Source organism: Pleurodeles waltl, chromosome 8 (genome assembly GCF_031143425.1).
Source record: "Pleurodeles waltl isolate 20211129_DDA chromosome 8, aPleWal1.hap1.20221129, whole genome shotgun sequence".
NCBI lineage: Eukaryota > Metazoa > Chordata > Amphibia > Caudata > Salamandridae > Pleurodeles > Pleurodeles waltl.
In genome coordinates, this window is record NC_090447.1 from 1,520,091,721 (window position 1) to 1,520,110,869 (window position 19,149).

The following is a 19,149-nucleotide window of genomic DNA, read 5'->3' on the forward strand; positions in this document are numbered from 1 at the left end:
AGCATAGCTTATGACAACCTTAGCTGGAAAGAAGCAAGGAGTCTCTGCATAGATAGAGGTTTAGGGGTAGGGAAGAATCCCTCAAGACAACTGTTAGTTAATATGCTCATTGAACAAGATAAGACCTTAGTTGGCACTTCTGGTGAGAAATTAGCTGATGGTTCCCACTCTGATTCTGGGGCACCCCTAGCAAAAGATTTGGGAGGGAATCTTTCCAACCTGCCCCTTAGCAGGCCACCGAGCAGGGCTGGTACTTATGTGAGTTCTCATCACAGTATAGAGATTACTCCCTTAGGCCAGGTTGTTAAAGTGCCATCTGTTAGGGACAGGTCTCCCTCTGTTCATTCACACCATTCTTCTGTGTCAAGGCATGCCCAACCCACCCACCCTGATGACAGAGTGTTAGAAAGGGAACTCAATAGATTGAGAGTGGAAGAGTCCAGGCTGAAGCTTAAAAAGCAACAGCTGGATCTAGACAGGGAAGCATTTGACTTAGAAAAAGAAAGGCAGAGGGTGGGGTTTGGACCCCCTGGTGGCAGCAGCAGTATTCCAAATAGTCATCCTGTAAAAGAGCATGATTCTAGGAATCTGTACAAGATAGTTCCCCCTTACAAGGAGGGGGATGACATTAACAAGTGGTTTGCTGCACTTGAGAGGGCCTGTGTTGTACAGGAGGTCCCTCAAAGGCAGTGGGCTGGTATCCTATGGCTATCTTTCAGTGGAAAGGGTAGGGATAGGCTCCTTACTGTTAAGGAAAGTGATGCCAATAATTTTACAGTTCTTAAGAATGCACTCCTAGATGGTTATGGCCTAACCACTGAACAGTACAGGATCAAGTTCAGAGAAACCAAAAAGGAGTCTTCACAAGACTGGGTAGACTTTGTTGACCATTCAGTGAAGGCCTTGGAGGGGTGGTTACATGGCAGTAAAGTTTCTGACTATGAAAGCCTGTATAACTTAATCCTGAGAGAGCATATCCTTAATAATTGTGTGTCTGATTTGTTACACCAGTATCTAGTGGACTCAGATCTGACCTCTCCCAAAGAATTGGGAAATAAGGCAGACAAATGGGTCAGAACAAGGGTGAACAGAAAAGTTCATACAGGTGGTGACAAGGATGGGAAGAAGAAAGATGGTGAGAAATCTCAGGATAAGCATGGGGATAAGGGTAAAACCAAAGATCCTTCTTCAAATCCTAAACACTCTTCAGGGGGTGGGGATAAAACAAATTCTTCATCGTCTTCTCAACCCACACACATTAAAAAGCCTTGGTGCTTTGTGTGTAAAAACAGAGGCCATAGGCCAGGGGATAAGTCCTGTCCAGGTAAACCCCCTGAGCCTACCACCACTAATACATCAAGCTCTAGTGCCCCTAGCAGTAGTGGTACTAGTGGTGGGACTGCTGGCAACAGTCAAGTTAAGGGTGTAGTTGGGTTCACCTATGGGTCCATCATAGAAACTGGGGTAGTCAGCCCCAAGACAGTTTCTGTCACTCCTAGTGGCATTGGCCTTGCCACACTGGCTGATTGTCCCCTTACAATGGATAAGTACAGGCAGACAGTTTCAATAAATGGTGTTGAGGCCCAGGCCTACAGGGACACAGGTGCCAGTATCACTTTGGTGACTGAAAACCTTGTGGCTCCTGAACAACACATCATTGGACAACAGTATAAAATTATTGATGTCCATAACTCCACTAAGTTTCTTCCCTTAGCTATAGTTCAGCTTAGTTGGGGTGGAGTTACTGGCCCTAAGCAGGTGGTAGTGTCACCTAGCTTACCTGTAGATTGTCTCTTAGGTAATGACCTAGAGGCCTCAGGTTGGGCTGATGTAGAGTTTTTTACCCATGCAGCCATGCTGGGTATCCCTGAGGAATTTTTCCCTCTCATTTCTACTGAAATGAAAAAGCAAAGGAGAGAAGGCCTGAAAACTCAGGATCCCTCTCCAACTACAGGTAAAAAGGGTATCACAGTATCCCCTAACCACCCTGCCAATCAGGATATCATTCCTGTGGTGGGAGAAACCTCTCCTGGGGTGACACCTGTTCCAAGGGAATCATCAGCTGGCACAGCTGTACTCCCTGAGGTGGAAGTACCTCTCTGTGGGATAACTAACATTGGTGAGAAGAAGAGCACCATTTTAGTTAACATAGAGCATCCCTCCAACCCTCCCAGAGAAACTTTAGTGCAGAAACCCTGCACTGCCTCACAACACTTAGGACAGCATCCCTGCCCTAGTGTGGAGCTCAGAGGACAGCATCCCTGCCCTTCTCCAACTAAAGAGAAACAGCATCCCTGTTCTCTCTTCCAGCCATATGGACAAAGTTTTTGCCCAGCTATGGCTTTACTGAGACAGCATCTCTGTCTGGCATTCTCATCACTAGAAATAGGTTCAGTGGATAATTCCCACTGCTCTAAACTAAAACTTACTGATAGAAACTCTGAAAATATATCTTCACATTGTTGCTTAGCTAAAAAACTTCAAACAGGGTGGTTTACATCCCCACAGGGGAGTAACCATATAGTGGATGATAAAGGGAGTAACCAGTCTATTGCAGAGCTACTCTCTACTTATCACCACTTAGACAATAAAGTCTCAACTGGCCAAGGTTAGCTTTATTGTCCTTCGTTTGGGGGGGGGGGGGGGGGTTGTGTGAGAAAGTAGCCCTTTCTAGCCTTGTTACCCCCACTTTTGGCCTATTTGTGAGTGTATGTCAGGGTGTTTTCACTGTCTCACTGGGATCCTGCTAGCCAGGGCCCAGTGCTCATAGTGAAAACCCTATGTTTTCAGTATGTTTGTTATGTGTCACTGGGACCCTGCTAGCCAGGACCCCAGTGCTCATAAGTTTGTGACCTATATGTATGTGTTCCCTGTGTGATGCCTAACTGTCTCACTGAGGCTCTGCTAACCAGAACCTCAGTGGTTATGCTCTCTCTGTACAAATTGTCACTAACAGGCTAGTGACCAATTTCACCAATTTACATTGGCATACTGGATAATTCCCTATAATTCCCTAGTATATGGTACTGAGGTACCCAGGGTATTGGGGTTCCAGGAGATCCCTATGGGCTGCAGCATTTCTTTTGCCACCCATAGGGAGCTCTGACAATTCTTACACAGGCCTGCCCTTGCAGCCTGAGTGAAATAACATCCAGGTTATTTCACAGCCATTTACCACTGCACTTAAGTAACTTATAAGTCATCTATATGTCTAACCTTTACCTGGTAAAGGTTGGGTGCTAAGTTACTTAGTGTGTGGGCACCCTGGCACTAGCCAAGGTGCTCCCACATTGTTCAGGGCAAATTCCCCGGACTTTGTGAGTGTGGGGACACCAATACACGCATGCACTATACATAGGTCACTACCTATCTATAGCTTCACAATGGTAACTCCGAATATGGCCATGTAACATGTCTATGATCATGGAATTGCCCCCTCAATGCCATCCTGGCATTGTTGGCACAATCCCATGATCCCCCGGGTCTCTAGCACAGACCCGGGTACTGCCAAACTGCCTTTCCTGGGGTTTCACTGCAGCTGCTGCTGCTGCCAACCCCTCAGACAGGTTTCTGCCCTCGTGGGGTCCAGCCAGGCTTGACCCAGGAAGGCAGAACAAAGGACTTCCTCAGAGAGAGGGTGTTACACCCTCTCCCTTTGGAAAAAGGTGTTAGGGCTTAGGAGGAGTAGCCTCCCCCAGCCTGTGGAAATGCTTTCATGGGCACAGATGGTGCCCATTTCTGCATAAGCCAGTCTACACCGGTTCAGGGATCCCCCAGCCCTGCTCTGGCGCGAAACTGGACAAAGGAAAGGGGAGTGACCACTCCCCTGACCTGCACCTCCCCTGGGAGGTGCCCAGAGCTCCTCCAGTGTGCTCCAGACCTCTGCCATCTTGGGAACAGAGGTGCTGCTGGCACACTGGACTGCTCTGAGTGGCCAGTGCCAGCAGGTGACGTCAGAGACTCCTTCTGATAGGCTCCTTCAGGTGTTGCTAGCCTATCCTCTCTCCTAGGTAGCCAAACCTCCTTTTCTGGCTATTTAGGGTCTCTGCTTTTGGGAATTCCTTAGATAACGAATGCAAGAGCTCATCAGAGTTCCTCTGCATCTCTCTCTTCACCTTCTGCCATGGAATCGACTGCTGACTGCGCTGGAAGCCTGCAAAACTGCAACCAAATAGCAAAGACGACTACTGCGACCTTGTAACGCTGATCCTGCTGCCTTCTCGACTGTTTTCCTGGTGGTGCATGCTGTGGGGGTAGCCTGCCTCCTCTCTGCACTAGAAGCTCCAAAGAAATCTCCTGTGGGTCGACGGAATCTTCCCCCTGCAACCGCAGGCACCAAAGAACTGCATCACCGGTCCTCTGGGTCTCCTCTCAGCATGACGAGCGAGGTCCCTTGAACTCAGCAACTCTGTCCAAGTGACTCCCACAGTCCAGTGACTCTTCAGTCCAAGTTTGGTGGAGGTAAGTCCTTGCCTCCCCACGCCAGACTGCATTGCTGGGAACCGCGTGTTTTGCAGCTACTCCGGCTCCTGTGCACTCCTCGAGGATTTCCTTTGTGCACAGCCAAGCCTGGGTCCCGGCACTCTAACCTGCATTGCACAACCTCCTGAGTTGTCCTACGGCGTCGTGGGACTCCCTTGTGCAACTTCGGGTGAGCACCGATTCACTCCACTTCGTAGTGCCTGTTCCGGCACTTCTCTGGGTGCTGCTTGCTTCTGTGTGGGCTCTTTGTCTTGCTGGACGCCCGCTCTGTCTCCTCACGCAATTGGTGACATCCTGGTCACTCCTGGGCCACAGCAGCATCCAAAAACCCTAACCGTGAGCTTTGCAGCTAACAAAGCTTGTTTGCGGTCTTTCTGCGGGAAAACACTTCTGCACGACTCTTCACGACGTGGGACATCCATCCTCCAAAGGGGAAGTTTCTAGCCCTTGTCGTTCTTGCAGAATCCTCAGCTTCTACCATCCGGTGGCAGCTTCTTTGCACCCACAGCTGGCATTTCCTGGGCATCTGCCCACTCTCGACTTGATCGTGACTTTTGGACTTGGTCCCCTTGTTCCACAGGTACTCTCGTCTGGAAATCCATCGTTGTTGCATTGCTGGTGTTGGTCTTTCCTGCAGAATTCCCCTATCACGACTTCTGTGCTCTTTGGGGAACTTAGGTGCACTTTGCACCCACTTTTCAGGGTCTTGGGGTGGGCTATTTTTCTAACCCTCACTGTTTTCTTACAGTCCCAGCGACCCTCTACAGGGTCACATAGGTTTGGGGTCCATTCGTGGTTCCCATTCCACTTCTAGAGTATATGGTTTGTGTTGCCCCTATCCCTATGTGCCCCCATTGCATTCTATTGTGACTATACGTTGTTTGCACTGTTTTCTATTGCTATTACTGCATATTTTGGTATTGTGTACATATATCTTGTGTATATTTGTTATCCTCATACTGAGGGTACTCACTGAGATACTTTGGCATATTGTCATAAAAATAAAGTACCTTTATTTTAGTATATATCTGTGTATTGTGTTTTCTTATGATATTGTGCAAGTGACACTAGTGGTACTGTAGGAGCCTAAGCTGCTCTGCTAAACTACCATTTTCTATCAGCCTAAGCTGCTAGACACCCCTATACACTAATAAGGGATACCTGGGCCTGGTGCAAGGTGTAAGTACCCCTTGGTACTCACTACAAGCCAGTCCAGCCTCCTACAATGATTGCAAGGTAAATTCTATTTCCTCAATGCCTGCAGTCAAGTATAGCAATCAACAAAGAAATATTGATCTATCTCTTTGTGCTTTCAAGAATATGTAACTTAAACATCCAGTTTGACTTACTAGAGTTCAGGTCATGGTTAGGTGTGCATAGTGTGCAGCAGGTCTGTAAATATGTTTGCCTATTCCTTTTTACAGTGCAGAGAAGCGTGAATTTAATTATTTGTGCCAATGGCAGCCACAGAAAATGTGTCATTCAACTTCTTCAGAATGACGCAAGGACTATCTGCTTGACTTTGGAGACTCCAAAAATTTGCAATGTCTTTCTTGGCTCTCAGACTAGGCAATATTGCACTAATCAAGTCTTAATTAAACCAGTGCCCTCGATCTCTCAGTGGATAATAATACAATTGATCATGACAGGATCATCTCAACCCTGGAACACTGCATGGGGCCATATTGACTAACCCTGTGAACTCATGATGGATGAGCAGACGGCCATAACTGACAGCTACAGAAGACGGACTCGTCTATTTTAGAGATAGAAGAGGTCCCTTGCATATCATTTTCAGGCAGACATCTACTCGCCTGTAAAATCAATTTCCCGTCCCAACCACAGCACTGACCAAAATCCACTTACCGCAAATCTGGAAATAACTGTTTGAAAAAATATAACACTCAGAGTGGCAACACTTGAAGACTATCAATGTAACTCTTCAACAGATAACAGTAGCCTGCTAAAGAATTACAACATCGTTTGCTCAGTGGTTGGTAAGTTAACAATGCTTCATCTAAAACAGTAACGCATGAAACACAGTTAGTCTACGATCACCTAATCTCTCAATGAGAAAGAAAAGAGGTCTGGCGTTTGATAAACACTTGGCACACAGTGCTTCAGACCGAAGTATTTGCAGCTAAATTACTTTTTCACAAGGCGATCAAACACTGGTCTCTTCGCCAACTGTTCTGTAGTGAAATTCGTTTTTTCTATTAAAGACAAATTACCCCAGCTTAATGTCAAAAAGATCAGGTCCTGCCACAACTGAGAACTTTGTTCTTATCAATACAGAATCGTTCCCCTTGATCATAAAACTTCCCAAACCTACAACTATTATTTAGACATAATATAAGTGAGCATAATCAATGCCAATTTTTATTTGCTTTTATCAGTGTGGTTCTTTTATTTAAAAAAAATCAACTCCCCACTAAGAGAATTTCACCTCATTTGTAGAAAACTGCCATATAACTCCACTTACAGAAAACACAACCTAAATTCCAATCTCCAATTCTGGACCCTTTACCAACATACCTCCACCTAGACAATCAATACAGAAATCAATGTCTAACCAATTTATCGCTTCAGGGGTGTGGAATCCCTATTGCCTGATGCCCAGGACATACTGTTTGGGAACAAGGATATCAAGATTTCACTTTTACTTTGTCCACTGGACAAGTAGGCCCAGCCAGCTGCAGCACAAGCACTTTTGCTGTCAGCTTACAGTAACTGTGTGAATCTGTGACAGAGTATTGTCTGCCACTAAAGATACGATTTAGAAGTTGTTCAAACTTGTATAATTGTATACGTTAACTTGCATATGTGATGCATTAATACTAAAGTCTTTACTATTAGGTGAGCGCTCTAGGAAAAATGACTGAGATGTGAGCTCAGCTTGCATCAAGGACATAGTTTCCATGTATATAAACCTGTACACACACAAGCACAATTTGTGGCTATTTATAATGCTCCAAGAATGCTCCCTAGTTATATGCAAATACATGTATAAGCATCAAAGCAAGACTGACTATTTGATTTAAAAAAAAAAAAAAAGGTGCACAACATATTGTAAATTGAAAAACATGTTTTGCTAAACTATTGTGCAACTTTAATGCCATTTCATGAGGCCTCATTTAGTAAAATGTGTTTGATGCATGCCAAGAATTCTGAAAAATATTAAAAATGGAGAACCAGTGTAAAAACATTATGAGCAACAGAAAATTAAATTGAGGGTCAGTTCTTAAGGAAAGTCACAAATGAGTACCCATACATATATATTTGCATTGATGCAGATTTCTGACTTTAAGGAATTTACTGAAGTTGGTCTGGAATTTGTACTCCTGGCAAACGTTTGTGAATACCATTTTCAAATGAGCATATATGCATGCTGATAATCTGCTGGGCGATTTCAAATTAACAATCCCTACAACCCATTCTTTCCCCATCCTTGAAAAAAGTTTACTTGTGCCCTTGCCAGGAATAGGTTTCTGACCTTGTTCCATTGAGTTTGTGGCTACCCTAAAATATGTATGTTCGTAGCTGTGCACAAACTTACAAGGCATTCCCATCCTGGAACTACCACGTCCAAGCTAGTTCCAGCCCCTGTATGTCCATATGCATAAAGGTGGCAAAATCAGACACTTAATTGAATCTAAACTCTGATTTAATAAACAGACAGGCTATGACAGGAGCCCTGATATAATGAGAACACAGACATAATTTGTCATCTCACCACATGGCTAGAAGAGCAGCAAGTGCACATATTTACAGGAGAAATAGATTACATCCTGTCCCTTCAACAAGTAGATATTTAAAAAAATTCCTCACCCAACTACGTACATTAATAAAGAGCAGCTCCAAGCTGAAAACAAACGTGATTTCTGATCCAGAAGCAATACGGGGACTGCCCCTTAAAAATCTCCTGAAATGTTTATGTTGTATATTGGACTCTGCAATTTCAAGTGATTCCATACATCACCAAAACTGGAAACCTAAACATTTTCACTTTCATTGTCTCAAAAAAATAAAACGTCTGCCTGCACACCTGAGAGCTGTAGCCTACACTTCTCGTATCTTTTGCACGGATAATAACAGTGCCGTCTTTGACTCAATTCTCACTCACCCCTCTTCTCAGGGCATATTACAATTCACAGCCAGATTCACTTCATCTAACACGTTTGACCACATCACACCAATCCTAAGCAGCCTACTCTGGCTACTCATAGGAAAAAAAAGAATTTAAAATCGGATGCCTACTATACCGCAGTGGCTGGTGACGTGTTAAAGTGGTGGGGAGTAAAATAAGTACTTTTATTCTTAGCGAACAAACACGTTTTTTCCAGCTTGGGGAAATGCTAAAGATGCATGTGCAGGAGGCAACCTTTGAGAACAGTGTTTCTCAAAGAAAAACATTCTTAACATTTCCTCACTCTGAAAAAATCGCGCTCACTCACTAAGAATAAAAGGAATTAATTTACACCCAAACACTTTAACACCTCACCAGCCAGAGATAGTACACAAAGCTGTACCTCGTACTAAGTGACTTAACTCTCTAAGCTACTCACTGCATTGATAAGGCAAAGAAGGTTTTGAAGCAGAAAACCCAGAATTTAGGCTGCGTAGGCTCAAAATATGTTTTTTACAGAAGCAGCAACTAATCTCTGGATTTCTGTTCCCTTCTATCCTTCAAATGACATTCAAAAGGCCACCTTTTCTGTCTCTATGTAAAATAATGTTCTTTTGACTGGTCTGTTCTAGTCAACCTTTTGAGTTCTAGCCCTCTACTTTTATGAACCAAAATGTAGGTTTTGTTCTTAGAAAAAGAGCTCTAAAAACACTGTTAATGCAAAACAATCTGTAAAAAAGGTACAATTAATAAATTGATGCAGCCTGCTTTATAAATCCCATAAATCACCTGCTTTATAAATCCCATAAATAAGTAATAAATAAACATGAGCGACGGAGCTGCACGCCTTCTCCCCTCTAATTCTGGTCATTTCATGGAACTTGTTGAAATTTAAATACAGGAGCATGAACGATAATAGATATTGATGCATAAACGCAATGAAAATTAGTAGAATCAGCAACAAGGCAGATCTCCTTAATAATCCAATGAGACAAAAAGAATAGTGTGATGAGGGAAAATAAAACAAAGAAAGAACCATAAACAACTATCCAGTTACAATGGATGAGCAGGCGGCTTCTGACTATAGATAATATACTATTAAACAGAGGGATCGGAGGAGGCCTCTCGCACCTCTTCTATAAGGCGGGTGCTATTTACTTACCTAGATGGTTGATGCTTCCTTCAATCTTAGAGTTCAGTTGGTCCACAAAACAAGAATCTGCCTCCTCTTTGATATCTGATGAAATGAGACATTCGATGACCGTCATTCCTGGAAAAGACATGACAAAAAATCTTTAGCAATAAGGGAGACTGACAATAAATGTCTCTGGATGTAAGGGTCTCATATACGTAACCTGTGTTTGCTTGTACATCCTCCGTCTCAGGCTGGTAAAGTGTTTTGTTGTCATCTGCAAAACTTTGCTTAGCAACTGGATCACCTGAAAGAAAGAAAAAAAGAAAAGGAATACATTTATGAAACCTCAGCAGAATGACATCAAGAACTGGATTAAACCTGTAATTCATGCATTAGTGGCCAAACCTGTGACCAGGTAAAGTGAACTCATGATGGATGAGCAGAGTGCCATAATGGGAGTCTATAAAAGAAAGACCAACCTATTTTAGAGATGGAAGAGCTCACCGGTGTATCTTTTTGGGGCAGTTGATGCCTACTAGCCTATAAATCCAATTTCCCATTACAACCACTGCATTATCCAAAATACACAGAATAATTGGAAACCCATGTAAAAAACGTAAGAGTTAGTTAGCTTTTGCAGGTAAGTAAGTCACTTACAGGTTTCAGTTTTTGGTCCAAGGTAGCCCACCGTTGGGGGTTCAGAGCAACCCCAAAGTTATCACACCAGCAGCTCAGGGCCGGTCAGGTGCAAAGGTCAAAGAGGTGCCCAAACCACATAGGCTTCAATGGAGAGAAGGGGGTGCCCCGGTTCCAGTCTGCCTGCAGGTAAGTACCCGCGTCTTCGGAGGGCAGACCAGGGAGGTTTTGTAGGGCACCGGGGGGGACACAAGTTAGCACAGAAGTTACACCCTCAGCAGCGCGGGGGCGGCCGGGTGCAGTGTGGGAACAAGCGTCGGGTTTCCTTCGGTTTTCAATGGGAGACCAAGAGGTCTCTTCAGCGATGCAGGCAGGCAAGGGGGGGGGCTCCTCGGGGTAGCCACCACCTGGGCAAGGGAGAGGGCCTCCTGGGGGTCACTCCTGCACAGAAGTTCCGTTCCTTTAGGCGCTGGGGGCTGCGGGTGCAGGGTCTTTTCCAGCCGTCGGGAAATGGAGTTAAGACAGTCGCGGTCAGGGGGAGCCTGGGGATTCCCTCTGCAGGCGTCGCTGTGGGGGCTCAGGGGGGACAACTTTGGTTACTCACAGTCGTAGAGTCGCCGGAGGGTCCTCCCTGAGCTGTTTGTTCTCCACCAGTCGAGTCGGGGTCGCCGGGTGCAGTGTTGCAAGTCTCACGCTTCTTGCGGGGAGTTGCAGGGGTCTTTAAATCTGCTCCTTGTAACAAAGTTGCGGTTCTTTTGGAGCAGTGCCGCTGTCCTCAGGAGTTTCTTGTCTTCTTCGAAGCGGGGCAGTCCTCAGAGGATTCAGAGGTCGCTGGTCCCTTGGAAAGCGTCGCTGGAGCAGGGTTCTTTGGAAGGCAGGAGACAGGCCGGTGAGTCTGGGGCCAAGGCAGTTGGTGTCTTCTGTTCTTCCTCTGCAGGGGTTTTCAGCTTTGCAGTCCTTCTTCTTGTAGTTGCAGGAATCTAAATCTGTAGGTTCAGGGAAGCCCTTAAATACTAAATTTAAGGGCGTGTTTAGGTCTGGGGGGTTAGTAGCCAATGGCTACTAGCCCTGAGGGTGAGTACACCCTCTTTGTGCCTCCTCCCAAGGGGAGGGGGTCACATCCCTAATCCTATTGGGGGAATCCTCCATCTGCAAGATGGAGGATTTCTAAAAGTTAGAGTCACTTCAGCTCAGGACACCTTAGGGGCTGTCCTGACTGGTCAGTGACTCCTCCTTGTTGTTTTCTTTGTTTCCTCCGGCCTTGCCGCCAAAAGTGGGGGCCGTGGCCGGAGGGGGCGGGCAACTCCACTAGCTGGAGTGTCCTGCTGGGCTGTGACAAAGGGGTGAGCCTTTGAGGCTCACCGCCAGGTGTTACAGCTCCTGCCTGGGGGAGGTGTTAGCATCTCCACCCAGTGCAGGCTTTGTTACTGGCCTCAGAGTGACAAAGGCACTCTCCCCATGGGGCCAGCAACATGTCTCTAGTGTGGCAGGCTGCTGGAACCAGTCAGCCTACACAGATAGTCGGTTAAGTTTCAGGGGGCACCTCTAAGGGGCCCTCTGGGGTGTATGTTACAATAAAATGTACACTGGCATCAGTGTGCATTTATTGTGGTGAGAAGTTTGATACCAAACTTCCCAGTTTTCAGTGTAGCCATTATGGTGCTGTGGAGTTCGTGTAAAACAGACTCCCAGACCATATACTCTTATGGCTACCCTGCACTTACAATGTCTAAGGTTTTGCTTAGACACTGTAGGGGTATAGTGCTCATGCACTGGTACCCTCACCTATGGTATAGTGCACCCTGCCTTAGGGCTGTAAGGCCTGCTAGAGGGGTGTCTTACCTATACTGCATAGGCAGTGAGAGGCTGGCATGGCACCCTGAGGGGAGTGCCATGTCGACTTACTCATTTTGTTCTCACTAGCACACACAAGCTTGTAAGCAGTGTGTCTGTGCTGAGTGAGGGGTCTCCAGGGTGGCATAATACATGCTGCAGCCCTTAGAGACCTTCCCTGGCATCAGGGCCCTTGGTACCAGAGGTACCAGTTACAAGGGACTTATCTGGATGCCAGGGTGTGCCAATTGTGGAATCAAAAGTACAGGTTAGGGAAAGAACACTGGTGCTGGGGCCTGGTTAGCAGGCCTCAGCACACTTTCAATTCAAAACATAGCATCAGCAAAGGCAAAAAGTCAGGGGGTAACCATGCCAAGGAGGCATTTCCTTACACAAACCCCCCCAGACGAAAGAGGATGAGACTAACCTTTCCCAAGAGAGTCTTCATTTTCTAAGTGGAAGAACCTGGAAAGGCCATCTGCATTGGCATGGGCAGTCCCAGGTCTGTGTTCCACTACAAAGTCCATTCCCTGTAGGGAGATGGACCACCTCAATAGTTTTGGATTTTCACCTTTCATTTGCATCAGCCATCTGAGAGGTCTGTGGTCAGTCTGAACTAGGAAGTGAGTACCAAAGAGGTATGGTCTCAGCTTCTTCAGGGACCAAACCACAGCAAAGGCCTCCCTCTCAATGGCACTCCAACGCTGCTCCCTGGGGAGTAACCTCCGGCTAATGAAAGCAACAGGCTGGTCAAGGCCATCATCATTTGTTTGGGACAAAACTGCCCCTATCCCATGTTCAGAGGCATCTGTTTGCACAATGAATTGCTTGGAGTAATCTGGAGCTTTTAGAACTGGTGCTGTGCACATAGCTTGTTTCAGGGTGTCAAAGGCCTGTTGGCACTCCACAGTCCAGTTTACTTTCTTGGGCATTTTCTTGGAGGTCAATTCTGTGAGGGCTGTCACTATTGATCCATATCCCTTCACAAACTTCCAATAGTACCCAGTCAAGCCAAGGAATGCCCTGACTTGAGTCTGGGTTTTTGGAGCTACCCAGTCCAGAATAGTCTGGATCTTGGGTTGGAGTGGCTGAACTTGGCCTCCACTTACAAGGTGTCCCAAGTAAACCACAGTTCCCTGCCCTATCTGGCATTTGGATGCCTTGATAGAGAGGCCTGCAGATTGCAGAGCCTTCAAAACCTTCTTCAGGTGGACCAGGTGATCCTGCCAGGTGGAGCTGAAGACAGCAATATCATCAAGATAAGCTGCACTGCAGGATTCCAACCCAGCAAGGACTTGATTCACCAACCTTTGGAAGGTGGCAGGGGCATTCTTTAAACCAAAGGGCATAACAATGAACTGATAATGCCCATCAGGTGTGGAGAATGCTGTCTTTTCTTTTGCTCCAGGGGCCATTTTGATTTGCCAGTACCCTGCTGTTAAGTCAAAGGTAATTAAGAATTTGGCAGCCCCTAATTTGTCTATGAGCTCATCAGCTCTAGGAATGGGATGGGCATCTGTTTTGGTGACAGAGTTGAGACCTCTGTAGTCCACACAAAACCTCATCTCTCTCTTTCCATCTTTGGTGTGAGGTTTGGGGACTAAGACCACTGGGCTAGCCCAGGGGCTGTCAGAGTGCTCTATTACTCCCAATTCCAGCATCTTGTGGACTTCCACCTTGATGCTCTCCTTAACTTGATCAGACTGTCTAAATATTTTGTTTTTGACAGGCATGCTGTCTCCTGTGTCCACATCATGGGTACACAGGTGTGTCTGACCAGGGGTTAGGGAAAAGGGTTCAGCAAACTGTTGCAGGACCTTCCTACAGTCAGCTTGCTGTTGGCCAGAGAGGGTGTCTGAGTAGATCACTCCATCCACTGAGCCATCTTTAGGGTCTGATGAGAGGAGATCAGGGAGAGGTTCACTCTCAGCTTCCTGGTCCTCATCTGTTACCATCAACAGATTTACATCAGCCCTGTCATGGAAGAGCTTAAGGCGGTTCACATGGATCACCCTCTTGGGGCTCCTGCTTGTGCCCAGGTCCACCAGGTAGGTGACCTGACTCTTCCTCTCTAGTACTGGGTAAGTGCCACTCCATTTGTCCTGAAGTGCCCTGGGAGCCACAGGCTCCAGAACCCAGACTTTCTGCCCTGGTTGGAATTCAACCAGTGCAGCCTTTTGGTCATACCACAACTTCTGGAGTTGTTGGCTGGCCTCAAGGTTTTTACTTGCCTTTTCCATGTACTCTGCCATTCTTGAGCGAAGGCCAAGTACATAGTCCACTATGTCTTGTTTAGGCTCATGAAGAGGTCTCTACCAGCCTTCTTTAACAAGAGCAAGTGGTCCCCTTACAGGGTGACCAAACAGAAGTTCAAAGGATGAGAACCCTACTCCCTTCTGAGGCACCTCCCTGTAGGCGAAAAGCAGACATGGCAAGAGGACATCCCATCTCCTTTTGAGTTTTTCTGGGAGCCCCATGATCATGCCCTTTAATGTCTTGTTGAATCTCTCAACAAGGCCATTAGTTTGTGGATGATATGGTGTAGTGAATTTATAAGTCACTCCACACTCATTCCACATGTGTTTTAGGTAAGCTGACATGAAGTTGGTACCTCTGTCAGAAACCACCTCCTTAGGGAAACCCACTCTGGTAAAGATACCAATGAGGGCCTTGGCTACTGCAGGGGCAGTAGTCGACCTAAGGGGAATAGCTTCAGGATACCTAGTAGCATGATCCACTACTACTAGGATGTACATATTTCCTGAGGCTGTGGGAGGTTCTAGTGGACCAACTATGTCCACACCCAATCTTTCAAAGGGGACCCCCACCACTGGAAGTGGAATGAGGGAGGCCTTTGGATGCCCACCTGTCTTACCACTGGCTTGACAGGTGGTGCAGGAGAGGCAAAACTCCTTAACCTTCTGGGACATATTGGGCCAGTAGAAGTGGTTGACTAACCTCTCCCACGTCTTGGTTTGTCCCAAATGCCCAGCAAGGGGAATATCATGGGCTAAGGTCAGAATAAACTCTCTGAAACTCTGAGGCACTACCACTCTCCTAGTGGCACCAGGTTTGGGATCTCTTGCCTCAGTGTACAGGAGTCCATCTTCCCAATAGACCCTATGTGTTCCATTTTTTTTGCCTTTGGACTCTTCAGCAGCTTGCTGCCTAAGGCCTTCAAGAGAGGGACAGGTTTCTTGTCCCTTACACAACTCTTCCCTTGAGGGTCCCCCTGGGCCTAAGAGCTCAACCTGATAAGGTTCCAGCTCCATAGGCTCAGTTCCCTCAGAGGGCAGAAATTCTTCCTGAGAAGAGAGGTTCTCTTTTTGGTGTTGTGTTGCAGCTGGTTTCCCAGCTGACTTTCCTTTTCTCTTGGTAGGCTGGGCCATTCTTCCAGACTCCAGCTCTACTTTTTCACCCTGTGCCTTGCACTGTGCCCTTGTCTTGACACACACCAGTTCAGGGATACCCAGCATGGCTGCATGGGTTTTCAGTTCTACCTCAGCCCATGCTGAGGACTCCAGGTCGTTTCCAAGCAAACAGTCTACTGGGATATTTGAGGAGACCACCACCTGTTCAGGCCATTGACCCCTCCCCACTCTAAAGTTACCATTGCCATAGGATGTACTTTAGTTTGATTGTCAGCATTGGTGACTGGATAGGTTTGTCCAGTCAGGTATTGGCCAGGGGAAACCAGTTTCTCTGTCACCATAGTGACACTGGCACCTGTATCCCTCAGGCCTTCTACACTTGTCCCATTAATTAAGAGTTGCTGCCTGTATTTTTGAATGTTAGGGGGCCAGGCAGCCAATGTGGCTAAATCCACCCCACCCTCAGAGACTAATGTAGCTTCAGTGTGACACCTGATTTGCTCTGGGCACACTGTTGATCCCACTTGGAGACTGGCCATTCCAGTTTTAGCTGGATGGGAGTTAGAAGTGGTATCTTTCTTGGGACAGGCCTTGTCTCCAGTTTGGTGTCCAGGCTGACTACAGCTACGACACCAGGCCTTTTTAGGATCAAAGTTTTTACCCTTGTACCCAGAATTGTTTTGTGAAGAGGCTCTGGGCCCACCCTCCTGTGCAGGTTTTTGGGGGCCTGTAGAAGACTCTTTACTATTTTTGTTTTTGGCTGTCTCACCACCCTTCCCCTGGGGAGGTTTTGTGACCCCTTTCTTTTGGTCACCCCCTGTGGAAGTTTTGGACACCCTAGTCTTGACCCAATGGTCCGCCTTCTTTCCCAATTCTTGGGGAGAAATTGGTCCTAGGTCCACCAGATGCTGATGCAGTTTATCATTGAAACAATTACTTAATAGGTGTTCTTTCACAAATAAATTGTACAGCCCATCATACAGGGAGTGCAGAATTATTAGGCAAGTAGTATTTTTGAGGATTAATTTTATTATTGAACAATAACCATGTTCTCAATGAACCCAAAAAACTCATTAATATCAAAGCTGAATATTTTTGGAAGTGGTTTGTAGTTTGTTTTTAGTTTTAGCTATGTTAGGGGGATATCTGTGTGTGCAGGTGACTATTACTGTGCATAATTATTAGGCAACTTAACAAAAAAAAATATATACCCATTTCAATTATTTATTATTACCAGTGAAACCAATATAACATCTCAACATTCACAAATATACATTTCTGACATTCAAAAACAAAACAAAAACAAATCAGTGACCAATATAGCCACCTTTCTTTGCAAGGACACTCAAAAGCCTGCCATCCATGGATTCTGTCAGTGTTTTGATCTGTTCACCATCAACATTGCGTGCAGCAGCAACCACAGCCTCCCAGACACTGTTCAGAGAGGTGTACTGTTTTCCCTCCTTGTAAATCTCACATTTGATGATGGACCACAGGTTCTCAATGGGGTTCAGATCAGGTGAACAAGGAGGCCATGTCATTAGATTTCCTTCTTTTATACCCTTTCTTGCCAGCCACGCTGTGGAGTACTTGGACGCGTGTGATGGAGCATTGTCCTGCATGAAAATCATGTTTTTCTTGAAGGATGCAGACTTCTTCCTGTACCACTGCTTGAAGAAGGTGTCTTCCAGGAACTGGCAGTAGGACTGGGAGTTGAGCTTGACTCCATCCTCAACCCGAAAAGGCCCCACAAGCTCATCTTTGATGATACCAGCCCAAACCAGTACTCCACCTCCACCTTGCTGGCGTCTGAGTCGGACTGGAGCTCTCTGCCCTTTACCAATCCAGCCACGGGCCCATCCATCTGGCCCATCAAGACTCACTCTCATTTCATCAGTCCATAAAACCTTCGAAAAATCAGTCTTGAGATATTTCTTGGCCCAGTCTTGACGTTTCAGCTTGTGTGTCTTGTTCAGTGGTGGTCGTCTTTCAGCCTTTCTTACCTTGGCCATGTCTCTGAGTATTGCACACCTTGTGCTTTTGGGCACTCCAGTGATGTTGCAGCTCTGAAATATGGCCAAACTGGTGGCAAGTGGCATCGTGGCAGCTGCACGCTTGACTTTTCTCAGTTCATGGGCAGTTATTTTGCGCCTTGGTTTTTCCACACGCTTCTTGCGACCCTGTTGACTATTTTGAATGAAACGCTTGATTGTTCGATGATCACGCTTCAGAAGCTTTGCAATTTTAAGAGTGCTGCATCCCTCTGCAAGATATCTCACTATTTTTGACTTTTCTGAGCCTGTCAAGTCCTTCTTTTGACCCATTTTGCCAAAGGAAAGGAAGTTGCCTAATAATTATGCACACCTGATATAGGGTGTTGATGTCATTAGACCACACCCCTTCTCATTACAGAGATGCACATCACCTAATATGCTTAATTGGTAGTAGGCTTTCGAGCCTATACAGCTTGGAGTAAGACAACATGCATAAAGAGGATGTTGTGGTCAAAATACTCATTTGCCTAATAATTCTGCACTCCCTGTAATTACTTACACCACTGCCTTGAATCCAACCATCTAGTGTTTTCACTGAGTAGTCTACAAAGTCAACCCAGGTCTGGCTCGAGGATTTTTGAGCCCCCCTGAATCTAATCCTATACTCCTCAGTGGAGAATCCAAAGCCCTCAATCAGGGTACCCTTCATGAGGTCATAAGATTCTGCATCTTTTCCAGAGAGTGTGAGGAGTCTATCCCTACACTTTCCTGTGAACATTTCCCAAAGGAGAGCACCCCAGTGAGATTTGTTCACCTTTCTGGTTTCACAAGCCCTCTCAAAAGCTGTGAACCATTTGGTGATGTCATCACCATCTTCATATTTAGTTACAATCCCTTTGGGGATTTTCAACATGTCAGGAGAATCTCTGACCCTAGTTATGTTGCTGCCACCATTGATGGGTCCTAGGCCCATCTCTTTTCTTTCCCTTTCTATGGCTAGGATCTGTCTTTCCAAAGCCAATCTTTTGGCCATCCTGGCTAACTGGATGTCCTCTTCACTGGAGTTATCCTCAGTGATTTCAGAGGTGCTGGTCCCTCCTGTGAGGGAGCCAGCATCTCTGACTATTATTGTTGGAGTCAGGGCTTGAGAAGCCCTGTTCTCCCTAGATAGGACTGGTGGGGGGGAATCACCCTCCAAGTCACTATCATCATCCTCTGTGTTGCGATCCACAGAGGGGTTGCTCTATCATACTCTGCCAACAGCTCCTGGAGCTGTAGTTTGGTAGGTCTGGAGCCCATTGTTATTTTTCTTATTTTACAGAGTGACCTTAGCTCTTTCATCTGGAGATGGAGGTAAGGTGTGGTGTCGAGTTCCACCACATTCATATCTGTACTAGACATTATTCTTCTAAAAGTTGGAATGCTTTTTAATAATCTAAAACTAGTTCTAGAATCTAATTCAAACTTTTACAAACTTTTAAACTCTAACAGAAATGCTAACAGGGACTAACACAAGGCCCTAGCAGGACTTTAAAGAATTTAGAAAAATTTCAAATTGCAAAAATCAATTTC

General features: G+C 46.0%; 1 protein-coding gene across 1 annotated transcript in view; it reads right to left on the reverse strand.

The window, feature by feature from the left end:
• LOC138249620 (zinc finger protein Xfin-like) overlaps nt 1–19,149 on the reverse strand; it is a 318,126-nt gene that overhangs the window by 59,730 nt on the left and 239,247 nt on the right. Inside the window, exons 17-18 of the mRNA XM_069203568.1 lie at nt 9,964–10,047; nt 9,771–9,878 (exon numbers count right to left, since the gene is read on the reverse strand). Coding sequence (XP_069059669.1) covers nt 9,771–9,878; nt 9,964–10,047 — 192 coding nt within the window. The remainder of the gene's footprint in view (nt 1–9,770; nt 9,879–9,963; nt 10,048–19,149) is intronic.